General features: G+C 39.3%; 1 protein-coding gene across 2 annotated transcripts in view; it reads left to right on the forward strand.

Annotated features, from left to right (window-relative positions):
- The window catches only part of prkceb (protein kinase C, epsilon b), an 81,676-nt gene that overhangs the window by 25,715 nt on the left and 28,356 nt on the right, over positions 1 to 27,605 (forward strand). The window contains exons 3-10 of one of the 2 annotated variants that reach the window (XM_060872135.1): positions 17,472 to 17,631; positions 20,169 to 20,203; positions 20,312 to 20,400; positions 20,589 to 20,718; positions 21,647 to 21,789; positions 22,922 to 23,015; positions 23,938 to 24,152; positions 26,184 to 26,357. In XM_060872135.1, the coding sequence (XP_060728118.1) occupies positions 17,472 to 17,631; positions 20,169 to 20,203; positions 20,312 to 20,400; positions 20,589 to 20,718; positions 21,647 to 21,789; positions 22,922 to 23,015; positions 23,938 to 24,152; positions 26,184 to 26,357 (1,040 nt within the window). Of the gene's footprint in view, positions 1 to 17,468; positions 17,632 to 20,168; positions 20,204 to 20,311; positions 20,401 to 20,588; positions 20,719 to 21,646; positions 21,790 to 22,921; positions 23,016 to 23,937; positions 24,153 to 26,183; positions 26,358 to 27,605 lie in introns of both variants that reach the window. The other variant, XM_060872134.1, reaches the window with a different exon arrangement.

Raw genomic sequence — 27,605 nt, forward strand, 5'->3', positions numbered from 1 at the left:
AACACCTATAGCACATAATAAGAGCCAGTTCTGACAGCTCTTTTGTATTTTGTATGCACTGCACAAACAGTAGATGCTTCCAGGGGTTTGTCACCCTCTGTGTTATGAATGCTGACAACATACTACCCCTTTGGCATACACTTACTGCTTTTCAATTACTGTATAGTAGGACAGTAGTCACTCTAGTACCCTAGAAGTCACTCTGGAGAGCAAATGAAAGCAGGACTCAAAAGCGATTCACATATTTTCCCAAAAGCAGACTTCAATTGAATATTTATAAGTAATGACACTATGCATGAAAGGGATAAACTATGGTCACCCTTTTAGAACAGGTTACAGGTCAAGCCCAATTAGGAAGCTAGAATTGTTAACCATCTTAGAAAGCCATTCTAAGAGTATATTACTGGGATGAGAACATACAGGAAGCTTTGTTTCTCCACTACACTGTTAGTGAGCACTCTCTGTGTGCCATATGACAGCATATTAATACAACACTCAAATTGGCAACATTATAGGAAAAAAGCTTATATTTAACATCCTTTAGTTTTCGGTATGAGTTTTGAAGAAATCCTGAAAGAATTCGAAGCTGGAACTATTAACATTTGAAGGAACCTTAGAGATGAGTAAATGCATAAACATTAGAATATGGATACTTACAAATAAGCAAAAATAAAATACTAAAATAAATTTATTCTGACAGCCATTAAGTGTGTGTGTTGTGTGTTTGTATTTGTGTGCAGAAGCTGAAGTAGCACTTTTATTCGAGATCTAATCTCTAGCTTTGCTATGTACGTGATGTACTGTGTTTGAATGACTTCTTGGAAGGAAGAACAAAACCACTGTCAGTTACATCTGTGTTGATAATACAGCATTTTTTTATGTAGAGGTTCACTGTATGAGCTTACTGCTTGTCTTTAAACAAATGTGGACGTATCACATCTGTGACGTGAAGTGTATACATGATCCTCCTTGGTATGTTTCATATATAAAAATCTTGTATGTGACTGTGATCATCTGCTCATTGCTTTTTGAGCTATATGAGCGCAGGTGAGCCACGTTTGAACTCCTTCTGGGAGCAAATTTGTTGTCCTTCCTTTCTGGCCAGCTTTAGATCAAAGACCATTGATAGCAGATGTGTGTGTGTGTGTGTGTGTGTGTGGTAGGGATTTATTAAGGCAGAGGTCTTTTGTCCCCCAAAATGTAGGACTATCTGACAGATTTGACCTTGTGCAAGCAAATCTCTTAGACAGTGATCACACGATGATTAAGCAAAAAATATTGATGAGTCAGCAAAGTTGGTTTCCTGGTTTTATCTTTCAGACTGCTTATTAATCATAAATCAGGATCTCTCACAACTACACGTGCATGCATTTGGGCTATTATGAGGTGTCTTAGTTCTACCACATTGCCACCTGGATTTGTAGACTTTTCCCTACAGAGGGAAGGAAAAATGCAACCCAGAGTAACTCTAATGCTAATTACCTTTATCCTTCAATGAAAGATTTCTAACCTGATGGGGCTGATATATTCCAGGTTGATCCTGCCCCCATCCTGAGCCCATCATCTTCATGCTTCCTAAATGAATGTAAATAACTACTTAAGCTAATTGAAGTGTGGGCATTTGCACTGAATATTAAAGCATAAGTACGTGGGCTAGGAAAAATAGGGCTTCTTTTTCTGCCACCTGGATTTCTTATCATTCCTCACATTGAACCTCGCTCTGTCTGATCTACTAGAACTGCCCGACTGGTCCCACCATTTCTCAGGGTAAAAGGTAGGTATACCTCAAGACTCTTTCTGTTCTGGTTGAATGAACTTCCCCTAAATGTCCGAACAGCTGAGTCACTGACTACGCTTATTTTCTTTGTTTTATGTATGTAAAAAAGTTTTAGGTCATTTGTACGTCACTTTGGGTAAGGGCGTCTGCCAAATGTAAATTATATGAAAAGATGTAAAAGACCTGCACGTGCAGTAAAGTAAAGGATAACACTGAGGTACAGCACATCATGCCTGTTCAAAATGAACTTTATTTTGTGCAAAAGCAGTTAAAGCCAATGTCTGAGCTATAGAGCTGCTGGCTGCCTGCCTTGAATCGGTTCTGCTCAGCATCAGCAAACCATACACACACATACAGTATACACACACACACACACACACACACACACACACAGTCGCACCAAGGATGATGAGAGATTTGACTGTGACAAGTTAGACACACAACAGAGCAGCACAGCACAGTGTATCAAACAAGTCACCCAGTAGACTCTCACATACATTATAAAGCCTTCAACCTGAAGGTTGCAATGACCCTGAATACATCTAAATATTATTCTTCTGTCAAAGACATGATAAGTTACCTGCAGCAGATCAGTGCAACACAGAGACTGCTAAAAAAAGGCTCACAATACCGTAAACCATTACCACAAACTATTTCTTAAATAAATTTCATTTTAAGCCAAGACAGTGTACAATGCATATTGAATAGTTGCTTCATTAGTAATGGATCAGTTATTTACTGAAGATGACTGAGTCATCAATCCATGATACAGATGAGCACTTGAGTCTGCTTCTCTCTCTCTCTCTCTCTCTCTCTCTCTCTCTCTCTCTCTCTTTGTGTCTATCCTGCTGTCTGTCTCTCTGTTGCTCTCCCTTTCTTTTGCTCTTTCTCTCTTTCTCTCTGTCTGTCTCTCTGTGTCTCTATGTGTCTGTCTGTCTCTCTCTCTCTCTCTCTTTTTCTGTCTCTCTGTCTGTCTGTATGTCTGTCTGTCTGTCTCTCTCTCTCTCTCTCTCTCTCTCTCTCTCTCTCTCTCTCTCTCTCTCTCTTTGTGTCTATCCTGCTGTCTGTCTCTCTGTTGCTCTCCTCCCTTTCTTTTGCTCTTTCTCTCTTTCTCTCTGTCTGTCTCTCTGTGTCTCTCTGTGTCTGTCTGTCTCTCTCTCTCTCTTTTTCTGTCTCTCTGTCTGTCTGTCTCTCTCTCTCTCTCTCTCTCTCTCTCTCTCTCTCTCTCTCTCTCTCTCTCTCTCTCTCTCTGTGTCTATCCTGCTGTCTGTCTCTCTCTGTTGCTCTCCCTTTCTTTCGCTCTTTCTCTCTTTCTCTCTGTGTCTGTCTGTCTCTCTCTCTCTCTCTCTCTCTCTCTCTCTCTCTCTCTCTCTCTCTCTCTCTCTCTCTCTATCTCTCTCTCTCCCCCTCTTTCTTTCTCTCTGATGACCATATGGAGCTGCACAGTAGATGTGTGTGTGGATTCATGCTAGAGCATGCTCTGCAGCTGAGTCCTCTCGCCATAGGATCTGCTCTCACTAAACTCTGCTATTGGTTTCAAAGAGAATCACAAACAGGGTGAAAACTGATTTCCAGCCGAGAGCACAGAATACATACTGAGGCACACGTAAGCATGCCTGGAAAAATCCTGCTCACACGTCTGATCTTACAGCATCACCTAAGAACGGCTGTTGAAAGCAGCGCCTTTGCTCACACTCTCAGTATCAGTCAATTAGCACAATTGGGTTTTTTTACACCAATGGTGATAAAACAGGTACTTTTAACATTTACGGCATGTTCTGAGACACGTCTTTTTTTTTTTTTAAAGCAAAATAAGAACAACATCAAAAGCTGAGAATGATGCTTTGTTGTGACAGTTGGTTGTAAAAGAAAAGCCACACAAATTAAATTAAGCGTTAAGATAAATAAGCAAATGCCACTGGAATATGATAGCTGTCAGGCTTAATAGGATATTACGACCAGTGAAAGCGCTATGCTGGTGCATGACTAACGTGCATAATGGGTCAAGCTGCAAAACAGATGTCGCTGCATGAAAATTTTCACTCTGATTTTCATCTCATGCAAATCGAACCACGAAGGTTGCTGTTCATTTGTTGCAGCTGTTGACCCGCATTGCTGTGATGCTAATGCGCCATGGTTTTGTGTGAACAGATGACCACAACATGGCTGTTCACCTTGACATGTTGTATTTCACGCTTTATTTGATGTGTCCTCCATGTGGCCAAGCGCTTTAGACAACCGGGCTGAATTGTCATTGTTCTTGACATTAAATGTCTTATTAAATTTTTATGGGCCCTGAAAATGTTTTTATCAGTTGTTGGTAGTGTTTGATATCTTTTTATTTGTTGAAAAAAATGTATTCTTCCTGTAGTTTCATGCTATAACTATAATATGCTTTGCAATATTAATGATTATGGGGTTAAAATGACCTGATTTATCAAAAATGTACCTATACTGTTCTAGTTTCCCCAGAAACTCTGGATCAACAAACAGGAAATTGTTTATGATACAGTTGTGGTTAAAGTTATAGCAACTAAGGGTGTGTTCAAACTGGCAGGTTAGTCTGACACAGACCACATGTTTGCATGAAAAACTGGTAACATGAAAGCTGTTGTGTGGAGCTGGAAGCACAGACTACCTGTAGGAGCTGCACTGAAACTGTGCTGTCATTCCTGTGAATGCGATCTCAACTCATACTCTGATCTGCACCCGTTCAGGAAGAAAAGTAACCCAATATGGTTGCACTGTGTTTTCCATGCGTGTTTGTGATGATGTAAGATGAACACAAATGCACCGACTTTCAACAGAATTGACTCTGAAACTAGATCAATGGTGTCAGGGAGCCAGGAGCAATCCCACTCGGTTTCATGGCAATAAATAAATAAAATAGGAAACCGCTATAAAATCTTGGAACAGAGTCCAGTCTCGAGACATTTTTTCGTAGTGACTTTATCATGATCACCTCGGCTGCCACCGAGGCTGCTGTTACACCGCTGGCCGTTTATTTTAGTAACAGAGAGAAGATTGTAAGAGCTCTTCAAGTTCAGAAACAGGTAATGAGTGAAAATCTGTTCATGGGCATGCTGCATTAAGCTGCATTAAGCTCGGCAAAAAAAAAGTAGCATCCGCCTAGGATAAGTGTAATTCCCTCCATCACGTATTTTATTAATATGTGAAAAGGGTGTTTTTATTTGCTATTTTCTTTAGAACCGACTCCTACTTCCTAGTGTTAATTAGTTGCAGCATTGCTCATTATGCTGTGCTTTCGTAACCACACACACCACACACACATACACGCACACCACACACACACACACACACACTTCACCTGTGTTTATCTACACCAGTGTGTGTCTGCCAGCCCCAGGGTTACACTCACTAAAACACATGCTCACTCATGTTCTTTCCCTTTAAGAGTGTTTATGTATGCGTACGAGAGGACTTGTGTGTGTTTGTGTGTGCATGTCTTTATGGAGCTTCCTTCTCTAGTTTTGCCAACTCTATCTTGATCTATGGTTTCTTCATATTTTTTTAAGTTGCTTTGAAGTCTATTAATCGTTAGTCGATCTATAGTGTGCGAAACAGACTATAGATAAGCACACACACCACCATGACATACGTTGTTTGTCTGTGTTCTGCACGGGTCATACGACACACACAAACACACACGTTTGTGTGTTTTGGCAGGCCAGCAGTGGTCAGCTGATCAGCTGGGGGTAGTCTGCCAAATGGAGACTGCATGTCTGATTTAGTGAGGTGTTTTCTGGCTTTGTGAGATCTGGAGCTTCCCTAAAAGACAAATGTTTTTGTGCTAGGAGCAAAATATTCTAAACCATAAAGGAAACTGATGATTGGTGTAGATATGAGCCTTGAAAAGACTGCTGTGGTGTTTTCTTAAGCTACTGCATCTACAGTATATGCGTTTATGACACAGTTTATTATCAAGAAAATATTTTTAAAAAATGTGATTATTTTAACTCCTTAAAAAAGGAAGTCCGCAATAATAGTAAGAATATTTCATTTAAAAGATAAATGGTTTGATGGTTGTTCGTACTAGATGGGCTGATTTGAGTATTTCAGAAATCTGCTGGTATATTTCACATACAACAGTCTGCAGATTTTACACAGCATGGTGTGAAAAAGAACTTGCTGATGAGGTCAGAGGAGAATAGACAGGTTTGAGCTGACAGGTTGACTGAGCTGACTCTGAGCTGACTCTCTTTACAACTGTGGCAAGAAGTAACGCATCTCAGAACGCACGGCACATTCGGCCTTAGAGGCAGATGGGCTACAACAACAGAATACCTGATCGGGTTCCACTCCTGTCTGTCGAGAATGGGGATCTGAGTGAGCACAGGTGAAAAAATCTGCACAACTGAAAGCTGAAAAAAAAAGATTTGAAATAAACTTATGATTAAAGAAATTTTGAGAACTAAAGATTTTGAAAAAAATGTCCAGGACGTAAATTCCTAAATGAGAAAAAAGTTAAGGACGTAGGTTTCTGTCTGAGAAATATGTCCAGGAAGTAGGTACCTATATGAGTAAAATGTTCAGGACAAAGGTTCCTAAATGAGAAAAATGTCCAGGGCATAGGTACCTTTATGAAAAAAAAAAATGTTCAGGATGTAAGTTCCTAAATGGGAAAAAATGTCTAAGATGTACGTTTCTAAATGAGAAAAAGCCTAGGACGGAAGTTCCTAATTGAGAAAAAAGTCCAGGACATTGGTTCCTAAATGAAAAAAATGTCCAGGACTTACGTTCCTAATCAGAAAAATGTCCAGGTCATAGGTTCCTAAATCAGAAAAATGTCCAGGACGTAGGTTCTTAAATGGGAAGTCGTGGCCTAATGGTTAGAGAGTTTGACTCCTAACCCTAAGGTTGTGGGTTCGAGTCTCGGGCCGGCAATACAACGGCTGAGGAATGTACCGAACCCCCCCAACTTCCTCTCCGGGTGCCACAGCATAAATGGCTGCTCACTGCTCCGGCTGCCCACTGCTCTGGGTGTGTGTTCATGGTGTGTGTGTTCACTGCTGTGTGTGTGCACTTTGGATGGGTTAAATGCAGAGAACAAATTCTGAGTATGGGTCACCCCATCATGTCATGTCATGTCACGTCATGTCACGTCACTTTAAATGAGAAAAATGTCCAGGACTTAAGTTATTAATCAGAAAAAAGTCCAGGATGTATGTTCTTAAATGATAAAAATGTCCAGGACGTAAGTTTCTAAATGATAACAATGTTTAGGACGTAGATTAGATTACATTAGATTAGATTAGATTCAACTTTATTGTCATTACACATGTACAAGTACAAGGCAACGAAATGCAGTAAGATCCTAAATGAGAAAAAAGTCCAGGACTTAAGTTCCTAAACGAGGAAAATGTCCAGGACATGGGTTCCTAAATCAGAAAAATGACCAGCATGTAAGTTCCTAAATGAGAACAAATTGTGAAATTAGTATCAGAGTTTCCTGTATAACCTTAACCCAGAAAGAACTAAGAACTGGTAAACACTGTTTTTAGTTGTCCTCTAAAGTGTGTGTGGACTGTGTACCAGATTGCATCCATGCAGCTTTTAATGGCTCTAAACAATTGCAGATCTCATTGACAGTGAAAATGAATATAAATCACACCTATACCATGACGCTCCAAATGGTTAATAAATCCTACATATATGTCATGTAAATATTCTGTATAGATCTGTAGAGGCTGTTTGTAAGATCCCAGTTATCTCCCAAGCTCCCAGTGAAGACATCAACTTGGGAAACAGGTAGACGTCAGGAAATCAGGGGTGACATGGATTAACCTGGTAGCAGACTGAGGAAATGGGCATTTACTGTGACTAATATCAGCTAACGAGCACAACAGTAATGAACAGTAGGAGTGGTTTGCTTGTAAACTCTGCACCAAACAGCCTCATTTCTCTTTTGCTGTTTTATGGTGATGTATCATGTTTGGCTCATTGCACAAAAAAGACATGGGATGTGTCTTAATTAGTTTGTTAGTTCCGAATTTGAGGCACTGATCAGGGAGTCATTGCAGAATCCTTCCAGTGCACTGAAATATTTGCTCCCTAAAAAAAATCCCAGCGCTTCAATACTGATAATGTTACTGAACACCATGTTATATTTTCTGAAGCCTCTGAGCTGGAAAAATGGTGGACAATCTCACAGCCAAATTTGTCTACAAACCTAAGTATCTTAGGTTAGTAGCCTTAGTTAGTGTCTTAAAAGTTTATTTGGCATTTCATATGTGGTAATTTTGAGTCTAAAGAGTTTTAAGGTGTAATGATTTTTTAAAATCATTTAAGCCTGCAATCCTGCTTACTGTACATTACATTTACAGCATTTGGCGGGGGCCTCTGTTAAGGGCCTCGTTCAGGGGCCCAACAGTGGCAGTTTGGAAATCCTAGGATTTGAATTCCTTGGCCCACCCACACCTTAACCACTAAACTTTGACTTCTCCCACTGCTTGTTGTCCCATGACAGCAAACTTTGATTAAGCTAACACATTTTTATGACATTAAACTTAAATATTTTATATGTTTGGGTTTTTACAGTTACTGGTTGACTGTTTTTACCAGTGACTGAAAGTGCTGACAAGTGCCCAAACATGTTTACACGATATGCTGATTCATGACCTAGACACTAAGGGAGCTGAATTGAGATGCACCCAGGGTGTTAATTAATTTGGACTGAATGCAGGAAAACATTTGGCTTTAATCTGGTATAGTGTACATTTGTTCTCTGGGATGACTTGAAAATAACTCTTTTCATAGAAAAGATATTTGTTTGTCTTTTCTGTCTCTCTCCATCTGCCCAGATTTCTTTTGAGTGTACTGTGTGTGTGTGCGTGCGTGCATGCGTGCGTGCGTGCGTGCGTGTGTGTGTGTGTGCATGCGTGTGCGTGTGTGCTGCATATCCAGCAATTCGGTTTCTGCACAATGTGGCCCAAATATCTCTATGCCAGATGGTTAGATAAAAGAATTGGCCTGTTGTTTTGCTTCTATCCTCATTATGTCATTCATATTATGTGTCTGACCCACCAAAACACACACACACACACACACACACACACACACACACACACACACACACACACACATAGACAGACACACACATTCACACACACACATTCAAACACACACTCTCTCGAAGGGTTTCTCAAAGTGATTAGACTCTTCCCCTGACCTTCACACTCCTGCGGGTTAAACTTCTGAGCCACGACTGTCCTTAGTGACTTTATTGCTCCTTTCAAAACAAACAGCTGTTGAGTTATCAAACAGGCTTTCGAGTGCCGGAAGCATATGGATCTGCTACATAACCAAGCTGTCCTTCACCACTGTGTGCCCTCCACAAGCATGCACCACTTCATGCTGTCTAATGGCTTAGTGTATTTTTTCTGGGGTTTTTTTTTCCAGACATAGTGCAGAAACCTGAAATGGAGAGTTAGACAGCAGCTTTTCAGTTACTCAATCACGCCACATTATCGCCACCATGTTCACTCTTTAAATCTCCGCTGTGACTTTCACCGTGATGTTCAAACTTCAAAATGTTTTATTCTGAATTTAAACTAAAGGTTTTTGAGGTTTGTTGCATCTGGTTTTTGCATCCATGCAGCTATATTGTTTATATTGTATTTGGTGTCTAATAAATTCAGATTGAATGAATCCCTGATAGAAGGACTGCGCATAAGTGGCATGGAGAGGACCAGATGCATTGTGGGTGACCCCCTTGATCAATGCTACAGGTGTAAGTCTGCATCATTAGCAGATAATGAGCTTCTGTGTATGAACAGAAACAGGTGGGCTTTCCACAAATGAAGACAAGAGGAAGTGAAGAATATGTCCACTCTGTTGTATGTCTGTGTGCGCGCATATATGAACATAGAACTTTAAGAACATTATGACAACTCAGATGCATCTCTGTTGACAAATGAAGGATGTTAAGGTGACTGACGATGCGATTAGTATGCATTGTCTTTCACCGACTTGCAGAAAGAACCCTAGGGGCACGGTGGAGGCTGTTGCCAGGCACCCTTCTCCTGTTGCTAGGCGATGCTTGCGTTGACGGGCCAGAGGGGTAAGATTGAGGACATGGAGTGCATGCAGAAGATGAGCCTCGCATGTGTCCTGATTTTGTTGGCTGAAGTCAGTGGACACACACTTGGAATTCCTTTGAAGTGGACACACACTTTCACTTTATTTTAACTTGCCCTTTGGATCCATCCAACAGTTTCCTCTTTTGTTCCTGTTTTGTTGTTTGATCACCATGGGGCCCAAAAGCCTTAAGTCCACTCCCAAAAACTGTTTTATTTCAACTTTATAGAATGGGAACAAGACACAGCTCAAAAAGCTGATACTTATTATTAAATAAAACATAGATATTTTTATGTAGTCGCACTCATATCTATGTATTTTGAGTATCTTTATCTACTCACCTAAACTGTTTTCCCTGTTACTGGCTGCTAGTCATTAAAAATCATAAAACAGATTCTGTTAATATTCCTTAACGTGCTAAGAGCCTTCATAATGAATACAGACACATTTTGCACATCAACATAAGCAGGTGTATTTTTCAGTCATTTGTATTGATTCATTATTTAGAGTCATGAAAACCAGATCTAAATCAGCCAATCAACAGGACTGTTTTCTCAATAATGAGCTGTTTGGAGAAAGTGACAGAAAAACCTATAAAGGATTGACTTAAAAAAAAACAGTTTTCCCACTAGTTTGTTTCTATTTTGGAAATCTAGACTAAAACTGTTTGAAAATCTGAAAATACATACTGAATATCTTGTTTGCACATAAATGATTTCTTTTTTCCTTTCCGAATCATTGTTTCACCGTATATCATAGTAGTGGTAGCTCTAGTCCAGGGGTTCTCAATCTTTTGTAAGCTGGGCCCCCCAAAGCAGGTTCATTGCAGTTGGGGTCCCCCATACCACATTAGATAGATAGATAGATAGATAGATAGATAGATAGATAGATCATCCTTGTGCACGATTGCGGTATTTCGTTTTGAGTGCAGTCATTTTTGAGAATCCTGCCTCACACAAATATGTTGACGCGAAAGGAAGGAGAATCTTCAAGGCGATGTCACAGAGTTCAGAATTCAATGACCCATTCACAAACATCTGTCTCATTCTTGCTGAATCGGCCATTTGAACGAATCGTTTGAATGAACGACTCAATGACTCACTCAATAAAATCGCTTATCACCTGTATTTCCGTGCTCACTATCGACAAACCAGTCCAAACACGTTTTTAATTTTTATTCAGGAGTTATCATTCATTCATTCATTCATTCATTCATTCATTTTCTACCGCTTATCCGAACTACCTCGGGTCACGGGGAGCCTGTGCCTATCTCAGGCGTCATCGGGCATCAAGGCAGGATACACCCTGGACGGAGTGCCAACCCATCACAGGGCACACACACACTCTCATTCACTCACGCAATCACACACTACAGACAATTTTCCAGAGATGCCAATCAACCTACCATGCATGTCTTTGGACCGGGAGAGGAAACCGGAGTACCCCGAGGAAACCCCCGAGGCACGGGGAGAACATGCAAACTCCACACACACGAGGCGGGAATCGAACCCCCAGCCCTGGAGGTGTGAGGCAAACGTGCTAACCACTAAGCCACCATGCCCCCCTATTCAGGAGTTATGTATATACTAAACGATAACTTTTGATGACAGTAGTTTAGTGATAAAAAAATTGAACAAATTTTTTTTTTTTCAGATTTTATTTTTTCCCTCCCATCCTGTAGCCTACTCGCGCCCCACTGGTTGAGAACCGCAGCTCTAGTCCAATGATTACCAGCGATGTGCCACTGGGGGCCATGAAACACCCTCAGCTGCTCAGTTTGGTGCTTGCATTTCTCATTGGTATACATTGCATTTCTCATTGGTATACACTGATGTCATTAAATTGTACTGTTTGTTTTTATTTTTTATTCATTTTCTTATTTTTATGTGTTTCATTTTAAAATAATTTAATTTATTTTATTTGCTATTCTTTTTATATAAATTTTGTAATAAATAAATTTCATCTTAAGCAGAGCTGGGGCTTGAACCCCAATCCTCCAATCAACAACCCAAAACCTTAGTCACTTGAGCCACTGCTGTATACACACATTCTGATTCACGCTAACATAAGTACTGTATAAACAACAGACACTTGGCAGATGAGTGTGAGATTGTTGAGTCTCTCTGACCCTCTATTTCACTGACTGGACACAGACAAATGAAGTTCTTATGAGCACATATTCTGCTACAGGGAATTTAAAAAAATTTCTGGCAGGCCAGCACCTTTAAATTAACATATAGCAGGATGGGAATAAGGAGATGTTTTGCAAAACTTAATGTACTTAATGTAAAAGAGTGAAATCTGAAAATCAGCAAACCTCCTCATGGGACAAAGACCACACTCTTTTGTTTTTAAGCAAGGCTTTGCACATGTGAAGATGTGATCTTCATATTAACATAAGAGCATTATTAAGATGTTGGGTGAGGAGGGCTTGTGTGCCGTTGCATTCCAGTGCATCCCACAGATATTCAGTAAGCTTGAGGTCATCGCTGTGTGCAGGTCACCTGAGATCTTCCACATCAGCTTTAGGCAAGCCACGTCTTCATGGATCATGCTTTGTGCACAGGTGCACTGTTGTGCTGGAACAGGTTTGGGTCTCTTAGTTCCAGTGATGGAAAACTGTATTGCTACAGCATATAAAGACATTCTAGACAATTGTGTGCTTCCAACTTTGTGACAAAAGTTTAAGGTAGACCCACATGGGTATGAAGGTCAGGAGTCATACATACCTTTATCCACATAGTGTATTATTAGCTGGCTATTTTTGTCAACAATAAACCATTGTTCCTTGACGCGGGAAAGGCGTTGTAGTTTTGAAACGTAGCTTGTATACTCAGTTACATTAGATAGATAGAGAGACAATTTAAAGCAGAAAGTTCCACAGGACATAAAATAGATACTTGTTATAAGTAATTGAATGACATCTTTTGCCAGCAGCCCTGTTTTTTTTTTTTTCTTTTCTAACAAGAACAACAAAAGTAGTCTTGTCAGATTACAGCTATAAAATTCAAAACCATTGGATAGGACCTGGACATAAGCATTAACTTAATTAACACATGTGAGTTATGTCTCATGTAATATTAGACCATGAGCACAGGTTTATATTATTTGAATTACTTCATGTTCTCCTGACAATATTAGGTTTTCAGTATGTAGTGTAAATAGTGATTTCACTAATAGGCTTGCACTATGTGATACACTGATATTAGTTACTGTACACCAGATAGCAGACACATGACACTTTCACACTGGATGAACGTAGATCTATGACTGGTGGCTTTTTAGTTGCTAAAGTGGTCAGTGAGAGCATTCTCACTAAGAGCCACTCAGCTGATTCATGTTTTCTTTTTTATGCTCAATAATGTTCTAATTTGTTAATATGAATGACTCATGTGTAACAATCAGACGAGACACTCTCTTTTCAGTAGCATCACTCTGAGACTAGACAGATGCCACTTGTCCTGTGCCCATAGAAGGAGGTAAAAGCAAGCGTAGGATTATCTGCACCTTATATTTAAGCTTAGACATTATTAACAGAACGAGACAAACACAGCTAAGACCTCCGTTTAGAAGCATATGTCAGTGTCAAAAATGTAACACCGGGAGCTTGAGCAGTCATGTGTCAGTACTTGTCAGTATTTGCTTTTGTAGGTGTATGTGTGTGTTTGTGTGTGTGTGTGTGTGTGTGTGTGTGCTCTTCCTCAACAGATCAACTTTATTAACTTATATTGTCAGATCTTGACCACCTCAGTGATTTTAAATGCTGTGTCAACACTTTATATTGTTTTACAAAATCTTTATTTTTATAACTGAATATATTTTTTTTAGCATGCATCAATATGTAGATCAACATTATTAAGCACTATGTTAAGCACCCCTCAACTAGATGTTTATACTCATCAACTTGTGGTAGTCTTACAACTACAAGTTCAATCTCTCTGTTCGTGAGTGACATCAAATCACCATGGCTGTGCTCAGCTTCAGCAGTTAACTGGTAAGCTTGTTGCTCATAAAAAAAGAACATAAATGCATCCTTTTTTTTCCACTTCTAAAGTGAAAGGATATCAAGGTATATGAAGTCATATGCAGCATTAAATCTGACCCGGGGATCGATGATAGCTCTGTTGTAAGGGAATTTATTGCAGCTAAAGCTTGGTCAGCTATGTGCAGCAAAGCCATGTCTGCCTACATGTAAAATTCCCCTTAATTTTCCGTACGCATTGTGCTTATCACATTGAGTATGGGTGAACACAATTCTATTTAAACAGTACAACATGATTTCGGCTGATGAATGAACCTTCAGCCTTTAATGTCGGAAAGAGCCAAAGGTCAAAGCTTCCTGTTATGTGCTCATTCACAATTATGTCAGATATCCTGGTGCTGTAATTATGGGATGTTCAACAGACACGACACTTGAACATAGTGAAAAGGCTGGTCTAACGTTGCCAGAATTTACAAGATCAGAAGTACACAAGCAAGCTAACAGCGTTTTAGTAGAACAATCTGTGCCTTAAAAGGCAACAAAATAGACCCTGCTTGAGAAACTGCAATGCTGCATGACCCAAATACTCAAATGCATTCATCACTGAGAGTGTGTGTAGCTGTGTATGTTTATCTCTTTGTGTTGACTTTTTTGTCTGTCATTTTTTTTAGAATTGCAGCAATTTTTCTGTTCCTTTTCTTTGTTGAACTGACAGCTGTGGTGGCAGGTTGAGCTCTCAATCTCTTTCTATCCTCAGTAAAGGGATACAGTCACACGAGGGAATACTCAAGAGTGATCACTCTTCTGCGTTCTCCACAGAGATTGTAACTGAGTGTGTGAGTGTGTGTGTGTGTGTGAGACGAAGGCTCAAATGTTGTCACATACACAGTCATACAGTGTGCAGTGAAATGCTTGGTGGCTGAACCTGATAAACTGTGTAAAGTCAAAGCAAGTCACAAGTATGAACACATGATGATATATGATCCACAGATCAGTTGTTAATTAATGTAATCAGTGTTAATTAATGTAAACGTAATCGACTGTGTATGTACAGTACATGATGTATCTATGACAGGAGAACGCAGATTTGTGCAGAATCTAAACAATGGTGTGTGATAAATAATGAGAGATAATGATGTGTTTTTACATTAAGTGCAGAACTAAGACACTCATCTAGATTTATCAGTAGAAAGACGGCACGTGATTACATGAAACAGGATGGCTTACAAAGTTAGTGGCAATTCCATCCGTTCATCCGTCCATTTTCTTCACTGCTTATTATACACAATTATCATTCACAATGTACCTGGAGCCAGACATGGGTCTTAAACACATGATCTGATAATATAAGTTGTAAATCAGTTCAGGAAGTCAGTATACAGTGCATGGATCTTTGGACTTGGGCAAGTAAACTGGATTGCCTCTGGTGAAAGAAAACTCTGGTGATGTGGACACTATGCTTAATCCTCTGTGCCCACCTCAGTGAGTGAAGATTATTTTCCTTAGATCAGCTTGTCAGGTTAGCCACCTGTACCAGGTAAGCTTTCTCATCAGATAGAGAAGCAAGTGGCAATGCAGTCATGTGTGTAAAGGATTTACAGGGTACAGGGGGTTCAGGATACATACTGTGGAGCTCCCATGCTTTGGGTGAAGGTTGAAGAGGTGTGAGCAAATATATATATATATATATATATATATATATATATATATATATATATATATATATATGTCAGAGATGAGCAAATATAGTCTTCAGTTAGCCTCCCAATGCACTTTATTACTATTGAAATAAATGCAATCGGTCAGTAGTCCTCTGTGTAGTCTAGTTCTGATGTTTTAGGAACTGGGGCTACAAATGGCTTTGTTTTAAATGCGAATTAATCGGACTGGGACAGAGGACTTGGAGGAGATGTCAGGGGACATCCTAACATTCCCCATCATGAAAACAGCTTTCAGTGTGTTCCTCAAAATGTGCACAGAATATGTTTACCACTTTTGCTAGAGTAGTGTTTGCACACATTACTGTTGGCTGCACGTGCACTCATGCATGAAGGTCTGACAGATGTCTAATATCGACACTTTAATCAATCCATTGATCACTCGCTCTGTGTGGCTCCGGTGAACACAAACACAAACATATATATAAGCACAGTTGATACAGTACATCCAGAGAGATACTCTATACTAAGATGATGTATATCATTATATTATACGCGATGTGATAAACCATGAAATGTTATTTGTCCTGGTCCTCTTTTCCACAAACATGTTTTTGAAATGTATGTGTGTATGTGTGTGTGTGTGTGTGTGTGTGTGTGTGTGTGTGTTTGTGGGGCATGTGTGCATGCTTGTGTGTGTATGCATTTGTGTGCATGTGCAAGGACAAAGAACAGGACAGGAACAAAAATTAGATTAGTTTGTCTCTTGCCATGTTTTTGGTCAGACAGACAGACAGACAGACAGATAGATAGATGGATGGATGGATGGATGGATGGATGGATGGATGGATGGATGGATGCAGTTTCCACAAACCTGGGCAATAAGGCATACAATAAACTTAAAAAGAAATTTACTAGTAATAAATGTAAATGATCAAGTCTGTGCAGAAGCTGCTGGAAAGGCTGCCACTTATGGCAGTGGCAGAAGTATGAGAATGTACTAAAGCTGATAAAGTTTCATGTTTGATTGGACACACTGTCCTTATCTTTTTCAGGCGTATACTAGGGGACCTAATACTGGCATCAAGTAAAACAATTCCATAATCTAATCCCCTCTAATCTAATCTCATACCCAAAACTTCACTTCATCTGCACTATAGATATGTTATAATGTCTGGGTAAATGTTGTACATCACTTAAAAATGTTGATAATAATTCATTTTTCTGGCAACATGAGACACATTGGTGATTAGATGTGGGCATGTCCAGCGACATGACGAGGAAATATGGAGCGACTTGGTGCAGCGACTTCTGAAGACAGTAGAGTGGACGAGATCTATGACAAAGAGCACACACTGCTTCTCCTTCATCTCTTACGATATGATGCAGATACACACTGCTGAATTTTATACACCAACTGCAAATATCTCCCTTCAGTATCTTTTAGCTGCGAGAATGCTGATCTGAAATGCTAGTTGCTCTACTAACTGATAAACGTCACCCTAGTTGCACCACCCACTTATTACTATGGCAACCAGTACTAGGAACGCCTATTTTCGACCGTATGTGTGAACGTATCATTAGAAACGTAAAAATGTGTCACATAAAAACACATCGAGAGACTCAGTTTTCTGGAATTACATGTTTTATTTGAGAAAATCATGCCGAGTTAATAAAAACAAATGTAATCTTTAACCTTTTATCTAGAGTATCAACAGTAAACACAATAATGTCGTTGCCTGAAATGTGTTTAGATGTGTAAAATAGCATTATGCTTTCGAAATGTCATATGATGTTATGGCATGAGAGTCAGTTATTATATGCTGTGAAAAGGGAGCTGCAGAATCATGACACGCTGTGGGCTATTTTTGTCATCTTCAATTAAATCTGACATATCCGTGCGATACAATGCGGACGTTTGTGATATTTGGATGTGTGTGTGTGTGTTTATCAGCAGGCAGCTTTGAAAATGAGGAGAGAGTGTTTCGTGAGCGTATGCGACCCAGGAAAAGGCAGGGAGCGGTGCGGAGGAGAGTGCATCAGGTCAACGGCCACAAGTTCATGGCCACCTACCTAAGACAACCTACCTATTGCTCACACTGCCGTGAGTTCATCTGGTGAGTGTACATAATGTGCACAGACTCCAGAGTGGTAATGGAGACAAGCTAGTTTTGTGAGAATCAGCTTTGTTTGCAAGGACATACAGACACAATAGTGAGTGTATTGGTGTGACAGGGTAAGTTGGAGCAGGTGAGTACACATGTTCACCATATTCCAGCTTGAGACTCTGAGGTTGTTTGCACAAGACACAGGCAGGTCTGTGTGTGCATTCCCATTTGTTTACACACACCAGCTGAGTCTCAAGTCAGTGTTGTCTTCCCCATAATTACAATGTATTAATGGCTGGATTACCTTTAGAGACCCTCTAAATAACTATTCTTGCCATTCATTCATTCATCTTCTACCGCTTATCCGAACTACCTCGGGTCACGGGGAGCCTGTGCCTATCTCAGGCGTCATCGGGCATCAAGGCAGGATACACCCTGGACGGAGTGCCAACTAAGCCACCGTGCCCCCCCATTCTTGCCAATAAATCATAAAATCATTGCAGATAGGAGCAAATGAAAAGGAATTGGTTGAATTTGTCTGGGGGGGCACGGTGGCTTAGTGGTTAGCACGTTCGCCTCACACCTCCAGGGTCGGGGTTCGATTCCCGCCTCCACCTTGTGTGTGTGGAGTTTGCATGTTCTCCCCGTGCCTCGGGGGTTTCCTCCGGGTACTCCGGTTTCCTCCCCCAGTCCAAAGACATGCATGGTAGGTTGATTGGCATCTCTGGAAAATTGTCCCTAGTGTGTGATTGCATGAGTGAATGAGAGTGTGTGTGTGTGCCCTGCGATGGGTTGGCACTCCGTCCAGGGTGTATCCTGCCTTGATGCCCGATGACGCCTGAGATAGGCACAGGCTCCCCGTGACCCGAGGTAGTTCGGATAAGCGGTAGAAGATGAATGAATGAATGAATGAATGAATGAATTTGTCTGCTACATGCTACAATGCTACAATGCTTCAAATACTACGAATGTGTATTTTCACATTTCTAGAGGAGATCTGATCACTTTACATTTAGGTTTCCTTATCTAACATTATTTACTATAATTATTAACACGAACAAACGATAAACATCGGCATTAATGAACTTAATGTTAACAAAATGAGTTGACACATGTATTATTTAACCAGCAATCAATAATGTTATGTTTATTAATCTATGAAAAATTTGACCACATAAATGAACAAAAATTATTTCTCTCCCGCTAACACGCTATACACATTAGTTGCGATTTTATTTATTGATTTTAGTTAACAGACAGGCCTATATTGTACATTGTGGGATTAATTCTTTTTATTATTGGATGAAATGAGCATTCTGTAATTCAGGGGTAAATTATTTGGCTTGTTTTTTATTATTAAGTGATGCATTAGTATAAGCCATGTTAACTTTGCTAACATTAATTATGTATAAGGAAGGGTTTGATTATTTGGTTTATGGTTTGTTCATGTTAACTAATGTTCAATAGAATGTCGGTTTAAGGGAACTTAAATGTAAAGTGTTACTTTAAATATAAATGTTTAACAAGAAAACGTTTCTCTGGAGATAATATGCACTATTCGTTACACATACGCTCATACAAGTTTATACATACAGGAACCACACACATACATGAAGTAAGGATCAAATAATGATTTCTTGCTCAAAGTCACTGTAACAGGATGACATGAGGCTTTCATTAGCCGTATATGCTTTAGCTTACTTCAGAATCTCATATACAGTAGTGTTTACGCAGCCTTTTTGTTATAAAGGTTTACTTTTTGAATTATATGCATGACTTATATGCATTTTCAAACAAAGTATTTACGCTACAAAAAGACGTATGTCATTAGAGAAAGCAGTATATTGCAAAGCGCTACAGTGGAGCTCAGTGGTTACGATTTTGGACTACCGATCATAACACCACCAAGGTGCCACTGCTAGGCTGTGAAAGCAAGGCCATTCATCCTTAACCTTAAGTGTAAATGTATACGGGGGAAGTCGTGGCCTAATGGTTAGAGAGTTTGACTCCTAACCCTAAGGTTGTGGGTTCGAGTCTCGGGCAGGTAATACCACGACTGAGGTGTCCTTGAGCAAGGCATCGAACCCCCCCAACTGCTCCCTGGGCGCCGCAGCATAAATGGCTGCCCTGTGCTCCGGGTGTGTGTTCACGGTGTGTGTTTGTTCACTGCTGTGTGTGTGCACTTTGGATGGGTTAAAATGCAGAGAACGAATTCTGAGTATGGGTCACCATACTTGTCACGTCACTTTCACTTTCCTAAATGTAAGTCGCTGTAGTTAAGGGGATCATCCAAATCCACCGAATGTTAATGAAGACATAAAAAAACATAATGAAGGCTGTTGAACAGCTGCACACAAAAAAGCAAGTCTCAAGCAGATTCTCTAAGATGCTTAGCAAAACATAACAGCTCATTTAGAAAAATTGCTTAAATTTACCCACTGATGCTTTTTTTGGTCTTCAAGGTATTGTTTTATGTTGATATATTTAAGAGCATGTCCTGTACTGCATACAGATTAACAGACGTTGTTCTGTTTCTTTGCACACAGGGGAGTTCTAGGAAAGCAGGGCTATCAGTGTCAAGGTATATTCTCTACACGTTTATCTTCCAAACCTGCCGGATCTCAAAATATCAGTGTCTAAAGCGAGCTGACCGAGTTCTCATGTGTTCTTTCTTTATTGTTCTGGTTAGTGTGCACATGTGTGGTCCACAAACGATGTCATGAGCTTATCATAACCAAGTGTGCAGGACTAAAGAAGCAGGAGGACACAGCTGAGGAGGTAAGAAACTGGATGGTCTGGACCATCCATGCAGTTTGAACACCGGTAGATGCGAAATATTAAAATATTGAAATAAAGTTGTGTGAATAGAAAAGGTACAAATATATGAGACTCGTAAGAGAAATGAGACGAGTCATTGTAACAGTACGACTGATCTGTTGTGGTGTGTGCTTGGTCTCCCCCTGCAGGTGGGTTCTCAGCGCTTCAGTGTGAACATGCCTCACAAATTCAGCATTCACAACTACAAAGTGCCCACATTCTGTGACCACTGCGGCTCGTTACTGTGGGGGTTGATGAGGCAAGGACTGCAGTGTAAAGGTAAGTTCACAACCGATGCTGTCTTCATAATAATAATCAGAGCCGATCCTGACCTCCCTGGGGCCCTAAGCAAAATTATGCTAAGGGGCCCTCCTACCTGACCCGTGAGCCATTTGCCACACATTCACACTTGCACCGGTAGCACTGCACAGCTAATTTAGCTAGTCAGATAGAGACAAGAGACAGAATCACATCAACTTAACTTTACTGTTATTTGCTCTTGCTGACATCAAACTAGAAGAGAACACAAGTTTACCTGATTGCTGTTCTCGCATTTCACTCTCATTTTGTTTCTTTTTTCTCTTTTCATAGCCAGATGGATAGCTCAGCTTCATATTGTCATCTACACAGTAAACATTAACACGCGCTGTAAAATGCGGCAGGGGGAGGCGGGGCCTTGCGTAATTTGTGGGGCCCTACGCAACTTGCGTAGTGAGCGTATAGGGCCGATCGGCTCTGATAATAATTATACTTAAATGAATAAGTATAATTTAAAATATGAAAAAGAACACTATTTCTACTACTATTACTATTACTACTACTACTACTAATAATAATTATAGTAATTATATAAAATAGTTTCTGTACACTTAAAGACAATGCCCTGCATTAAAGATTTGCATGAACAAAAATTTGTTATTGTGTTGTCATGGATTTATTTTAATGCAAACATGTAAATTTATTACCGTTTTTTTTTTATTTTTTTTTTTTTAACCGTTATATACTACAGTTGTCTGTATTTATATTTATTGTATATATCCATAGTGTGTAGAGTGTAATAGCAGTACTATATTAATCATTATAATAATAAACAAATTCCTAAAGAATGAAGAAATTGTAGCAGGTATTGTAATATATACTTTATGTAATCTCTCTCTCTCTCTCTCTCTCTCTCTCTCTCTCTCTCTCTCTCTCGCTCTTTCTGCAGTATGTAAGATGAATGTACACAGACGATGTGAAAGCAACGTAGCCCCAAACTGCGGCGTCAATGCACGGGGCATTGCTAAAGTGCTGTCTGACCTCGGAGTGACGCCAGATAAAATCTCCAGCAGCGCACAGCGGAGGAAAAAGGCAAGAGGATGATCAGAGGGAAATCTGCTCTCCAAATGGGCATGGGAAATTGCAGCATTTAACTGCAGTCAGAATTTAACCCCTTAAATTGCTTAAAATCTTGGCTACTTATTCAGAACTATTATTACTACTACTGCCGCTGCTACTAATAATAATATTAATCATCATTCTTATTTATTACCTGTTTAATAATCTACATTTTAAACACAGTTTAAATCTGTTTTGTGTGCCGGTGTTCAACAGTGAATTTATTTCTGATGTCAAACTCCACATTAGTGCTAACTGGGTCACATGAAGGTAGACAATCAGGGCTGATGCTTTTCTTCCACTTTCCTATTGCTCGGCTTACCAGCAGCTAAACATGGTGAACATAGTCATCGTACTCTACACACAGAAACCCAACAGTGTCTTAACTCATCTTATAACAGATTTGTAGCAAAAATAATCGTTTATACAGATTGAAAATGTTCTGTAAGTAGATTGTGTACTGTGAGAACCGGTTAAAGGGGAAGTAAGTGATGTTAAAAAAAAAGATGAAGGTAATCCCCACAAAAAAGAACACAAATAATGACATAATATTTCATATTTAATATAATATATTCTCCATAATATCCCCCATAATATTTCTACTTTAATTTGATGTAGCACATATTATTCAGTAATTAATATGAATTATTTAGTAACTACATTAAATCCATCAGAATATTTGTTCTTGGTGTTTAAGCGGTTAATCATGTCTCTAGACACTGAATCTGTCTAAGGGACAGATTTTGTCCCTGATTCGTCCTTTTTTTGCTCTGTTCTTTGCCATTTTATGGACTCTACTGTGTCCTGAATTAGACACTGCACTCATTAATCAAAGCTCAGTCCATATGACTCCTTTTCCTTTTATTGTTGTTGTAGTACACTAACAATAATGCTGACTACTTCACTACCTTTGACGTCAGTACAATTTGTTTGATAAGGACCTTGCTTTTGTTTGTATTCCCAAGATAATCAGAACAAAGAGTTTTATTGCAGTGACTGTATTGTAGAAACAGTGATGGTTATGGGGGTCTAATATCATCTGTGTCTTTCATGAACATTAACGGTTCATTAACATTAACATTAACATTAACTATGTGCCACACAGATTAGTCAAGGTGCAGACCCTCAGCCTCTGCCAATATCTCCACAAACAGAAGATGATCGCTCCAAATCGGCACCCACTTCACCATGTGACCAGGGTATGCATGCACTCGCCATCTCACACACTCACACATCAGTGTACAGAGTACCAGAAATTCAAACCATTGGCATAGGAGAATTACCTAGGCAATTACCTAGGGCTAAAAATGACTAGGCGGACTATTTTTGTCAGAAGTACGACCTCTTGTGACCATCATGCTTTCCTACATCTATACTTTATGCAAAATTATTTCTGCCCGTTAACATAATTTAATCTGGTCGATCATCGGAGTAATTAAAATATTGTTAAAGTAAAATAGAATTGACCAACAAAAATTCATAAGATTTGACAAGAACGTCATGTTGGACTAATTTAAAGACTTTCACCATCATGACATGATTATAATACATCACAGTAAGGCTTTAATTCTGCATGGAACACGGTGCAGAGAAGAGCTGTTCAAAGCTCAATCTGATTAAGAGCTTCTCAGTGGACTTGCTATCATCAGCATCAATAATGATGTTTCTCAGAATTTGTCATATGATGCCGTCATTGATGACTTTGCTGCAAAGAAATCCAGTTTTGAAACTGTTCTGTAATTCAGAAAATATAATAGAGCTTTTGCATATTTTTCTTTTGTTGATTTGCACTTTATTTAATTGTTGTGTGTCTTCTAGTGACAGTTAGTCAAATTTGTTTGTTATTTATTATCACACTTTATTTACTTCTTATTTATGTTAATGCTTATCATTATTTATTTTCGTTAGCTATCTTATAGTAACGTTTTGAAAAATCTTTTTTTAATTGTGGGTGTGTAAACTTATTATTCAATTGAAATAATTTTTTTTTTTTTTTTGGTAAAAAGGCATCAGCTGCATGGTTCATTTTATTGAAATGAAATGTTTAAAATAACATCTAGCCTCAAATACTTTGTACTTGAGAATTATTTGTGTTTGAGAAGTGCTTCTTTGTGCATACAGATATAAAGGATCTGGAGAACATCAGGAAAGCGTTGTCTTTTGATCACCGTGGGGAGGAGCTGAAATCAGATCCAGCTTCATCCCCGAATGAGGGCCGATCAGCAGAGACAGGGGAGGGTCGAGAGAACGGGGAAGTAAAGATTCTGCAGTCTAAAAGAATGTGCCTGGATGACTTCAACTTTATTAAAGTGCTTGGCAAGGGCAGCTTTGGCAAGGTGAACAACCCTACAAACCACCACTCTGTCATTAGGACATCTGTTTTCTAGATGATGGTTTATTTATGGGAGGAGTGTTGAGTGCTTAGGTTGCAGCTTCTGTATTTTCTCTCAAACTGTTAATTTAGCCCAGCTTATTGTTTTCCAAGTTGAGGCAAAATCCAATCCAAACATATCGACAAGCTAACAGCCTAAGTGCTCGAAGTGCAAATGCTCCAATCATGCCCATTTCAGAAGGCTTACATACAGTAATAATAGTAATACACAATCATAACAATAATTATAGGAACACAGATCATCAGTCAAGTTACAAATGAGTAGCATAACATGTAGATGAGCAGGAAAGGAAGCTTTGGTAAGGAGGATTCTGCAGAATGGTCATTGGAACAAATGCTTGGGTGTAATCACAGACTGCAGTGGACTGATGAATGAATTTATATCAAACTGACTGCAAACAATATCTCATGTAGAGGTCTTTCTTTAAGCCTTCCCTGTTTGGTGCTCACCGGATACCAAGTGCACATGCTGGATTGTGTGGTCCTTATTATTTAAGGTTATTTTGGTATATGGGTGAGTGTAATAAACAAAGATTTGGTAAAAAAAAAAAACAAAAAAAAAAAAAATGTAACAAATTCTTAATTTACATCTTTGAAATAATTAAGAATAATTTAATAATTGATCCTGATATTAGGGTTTACTTAGTGGTTAACATGTTTGCATCTAATTTTTAGGTTTGAGGCTCAATTCCTGCCCCTGTGTGTGGATTTTGCTTCCTGTATACATGAACTCACGTTTCCTCTCACACTAAACCGCTCATAGTGTGCGAATGAGTGTACTGGCAACCCCATATACTGTTTCTCACGTTGTGCTCTGAGTCCCCTGGGATAGACTCGAGGCTTCCTGTGGCTCTATGTAGGACAATGCCCCTGTGTAGCTTGCTTTGTGTAAAGGTGCATTGACATGCTGGACCAGGTTTTGGGGACTTTTAGTTCCAGTAAAGTTTAATTGTAATAATTAGATTTCCTATACAATCATTTGGGTGATACAGAGCGGTTTTAAACATTGATCATTAAAAAAAGGAAATATCTAGAAAGAGTATGGAAAGTCACTAGCACACATGGCATGAATGATGGCTTTAATGCTTACAGAAGATCAGTCTCATATCCTGATTCTTTTCCACAAATCTTCAGAGACCTTGACCTTGATATTTGTGAAGAAATTTGCAACTCAATAGATGGTCCAGAATCTTCCAGGGCATGGTGGAAAGAGAACAACTGACTAAACAAATCTCCAAAAGTTGGTGTGAACTGTTAAAAAAGAAAAAGCAGAACATCCAAAGAACTTAAAGCTGACATTAGATGTTCTGGTCTGAGGGTTTGAACCCATAAAACACAACACATGCTATGCTAAGAACATTATGGGTCAAGGGGGATCTTCTTATACTGATATTGAAATATTAAAAAGGTATGACTGATGCTAAATCTACCTAGAAGAACCACAGATGGTGGACAGATAAATAAAAAACCCTCCTAAGGTTAAATATTATATGTGGTAGAAGTTCCATAATGTTGTTGGACTGACTTACTGCCTGTGGTAGTCAAGGCTTTTATTATGACTGTATAGAGGAAATTATGTAATCAGAGACATTTTAGAACAAGATGTTTGAAAACTGTTTAGGAACGAGTCTCAAGATCCCAAAATGTGACTGGATAAAAAGAGAAAATGTTCTGATTAAAATTCAGAACTGCACATCACTGCAATTTTCTAGAAAATCTACCAACTTCCTAAAAAGCTGGCATATACAAATAAAAGATTTTCATTATGCTGTAATGTATATGTGACCAATATTTCTTCTTCTTCTTCTTCTTCTTCTTCTTCTTCTTCTTCTTCTTCAAAATCCAGGTTTCCTCTTTCTAAACTCATGGAATTTTTGTATTTATATTTTAAGTCTTAATAGCACATTTTTGTAGCATATCAGAAACATCATTTATCTTCACACTTTGGAACATAATTCTCATCATGTTTGTGCAGGTGATGCTGGCTGAGCTCAGAGGCACAGACGAGGTGTATGCCGTAAAGGTGCTGAAGAAAGACGTGATCCTGCAAGATGATGATGTGGATTGCACTCTTACAGAGAAACGCATACTGGCTCTGGCCAGAAAACACCCGTACCTGACCCAGCTTTTCTGCTGCTTCCAGACCAAGGTACACAACACTCTTATTTTAACAGTCTTTCACACTCAGGTTCTGGTATTTAGGAATGAATCAGTTCATAAGTTATTGACATAAAAACACCACTAGGAGGAGCCACAAGCTAACATTATGTCAGCTTCATGCGCTGCAGTGACTTCATGGTAAGCTATTCTGTCATTATAGAACAGTAGAAGAAGAAATAAAGAAGAAGCAGCCTTTATTTGTCACCTATACATCACAGCATAGTGAAATTCTTTTCTTTGCATATCCCAGTTTGCTAGGAAATTAGGGTATAGAGCAAATGATCAGCCATGATACAGTACATAGTGTGGAGCAGAGAGTGTTAAAGGCCTTGCTCAAGGGCCCCAGCAATGGCAGCTTGGTGGAGCTTTGGCTTGAACCCTGTACCTTTTGTTCATTAACCCAGAGTCTTAACTCAAGTGGGTTTAGAAATGTAATATATATTAATATATCCAAAATAATAGGAGCCTCATAAGGCCATCGTAGGGATAATGTTTAGTGTAAGTCCATGATGTGTTTGAGAAAGGAAAATTTTCTACTCATTCCTACATACTGTATAGGAAACTGAATATATTGAGCAAGCTTCTACGATGCCTAAACTACAGTATGCGACACCCTGTAGATATATCCTGTATGTCCCTATGATGATAAGAGTATGTGACAGTTTTTTTACATTAGACTCGTCTTAATGAAGAAACATACTTGTTATGTCACATTGTAGAAAATGAAACTTGCTCTTCTGATCCTTATCACCTTGTATAGACTCCTGCGCTTCTGTGTTTAATCGTGGCTTTGGTGTGTACCGTCCACTCTGCAGCGTGTGAACGTGATTCATGTATTGTGTAGTGTGCAGTGGGACTACAGAGCCGTCACCTCAGCCGGCCTTCTGGTTTGTTTTCCCTCAGCTTGAACCTGCAGTCGTCCGTAATAATGTTGTCCTACTCCCTTCTAATTTATTTATTTCTACCGTTTCCCCAAACAAGCCAGGGAACATTGTGTTCTGGAAGTTAGGAGGAGAGGGAGGGGACAAGAGAGCACGGGTGGGTAACACCAGGCCGAGGCGGAGAGACAAGCCGAAACAGGCTGTGAGAAGTGGGAGTGAAAAAAAGTGAGTTTCAGGATGGAGGATGAGAGAAGACAGCGTTTCTGATGCTGATTAATTGGTAAAATTGTGTATAATTTTTTTAGGACTACAGCTTGTGTGATGTTCAGCTGACGTTGTTCCTAATTAAAGTTTTT

The sequence above is a fragment of the Tachysurus vachellii genome, chromosome 6, assembly GCF_030014155.1.
Source record: "Tachysurus vachellii isolate PV-2020 chromosome 6, HZAU_Pvac_v1, whole genome shotgun sequence".
NCBI classification, from domain to species: domain Eukaryota; kingdom Metazoa; phylum Chordata; class Actinopteri; order Siluriformes; family Bagridae; genus Tachysurus; species Tachysurus vachellii.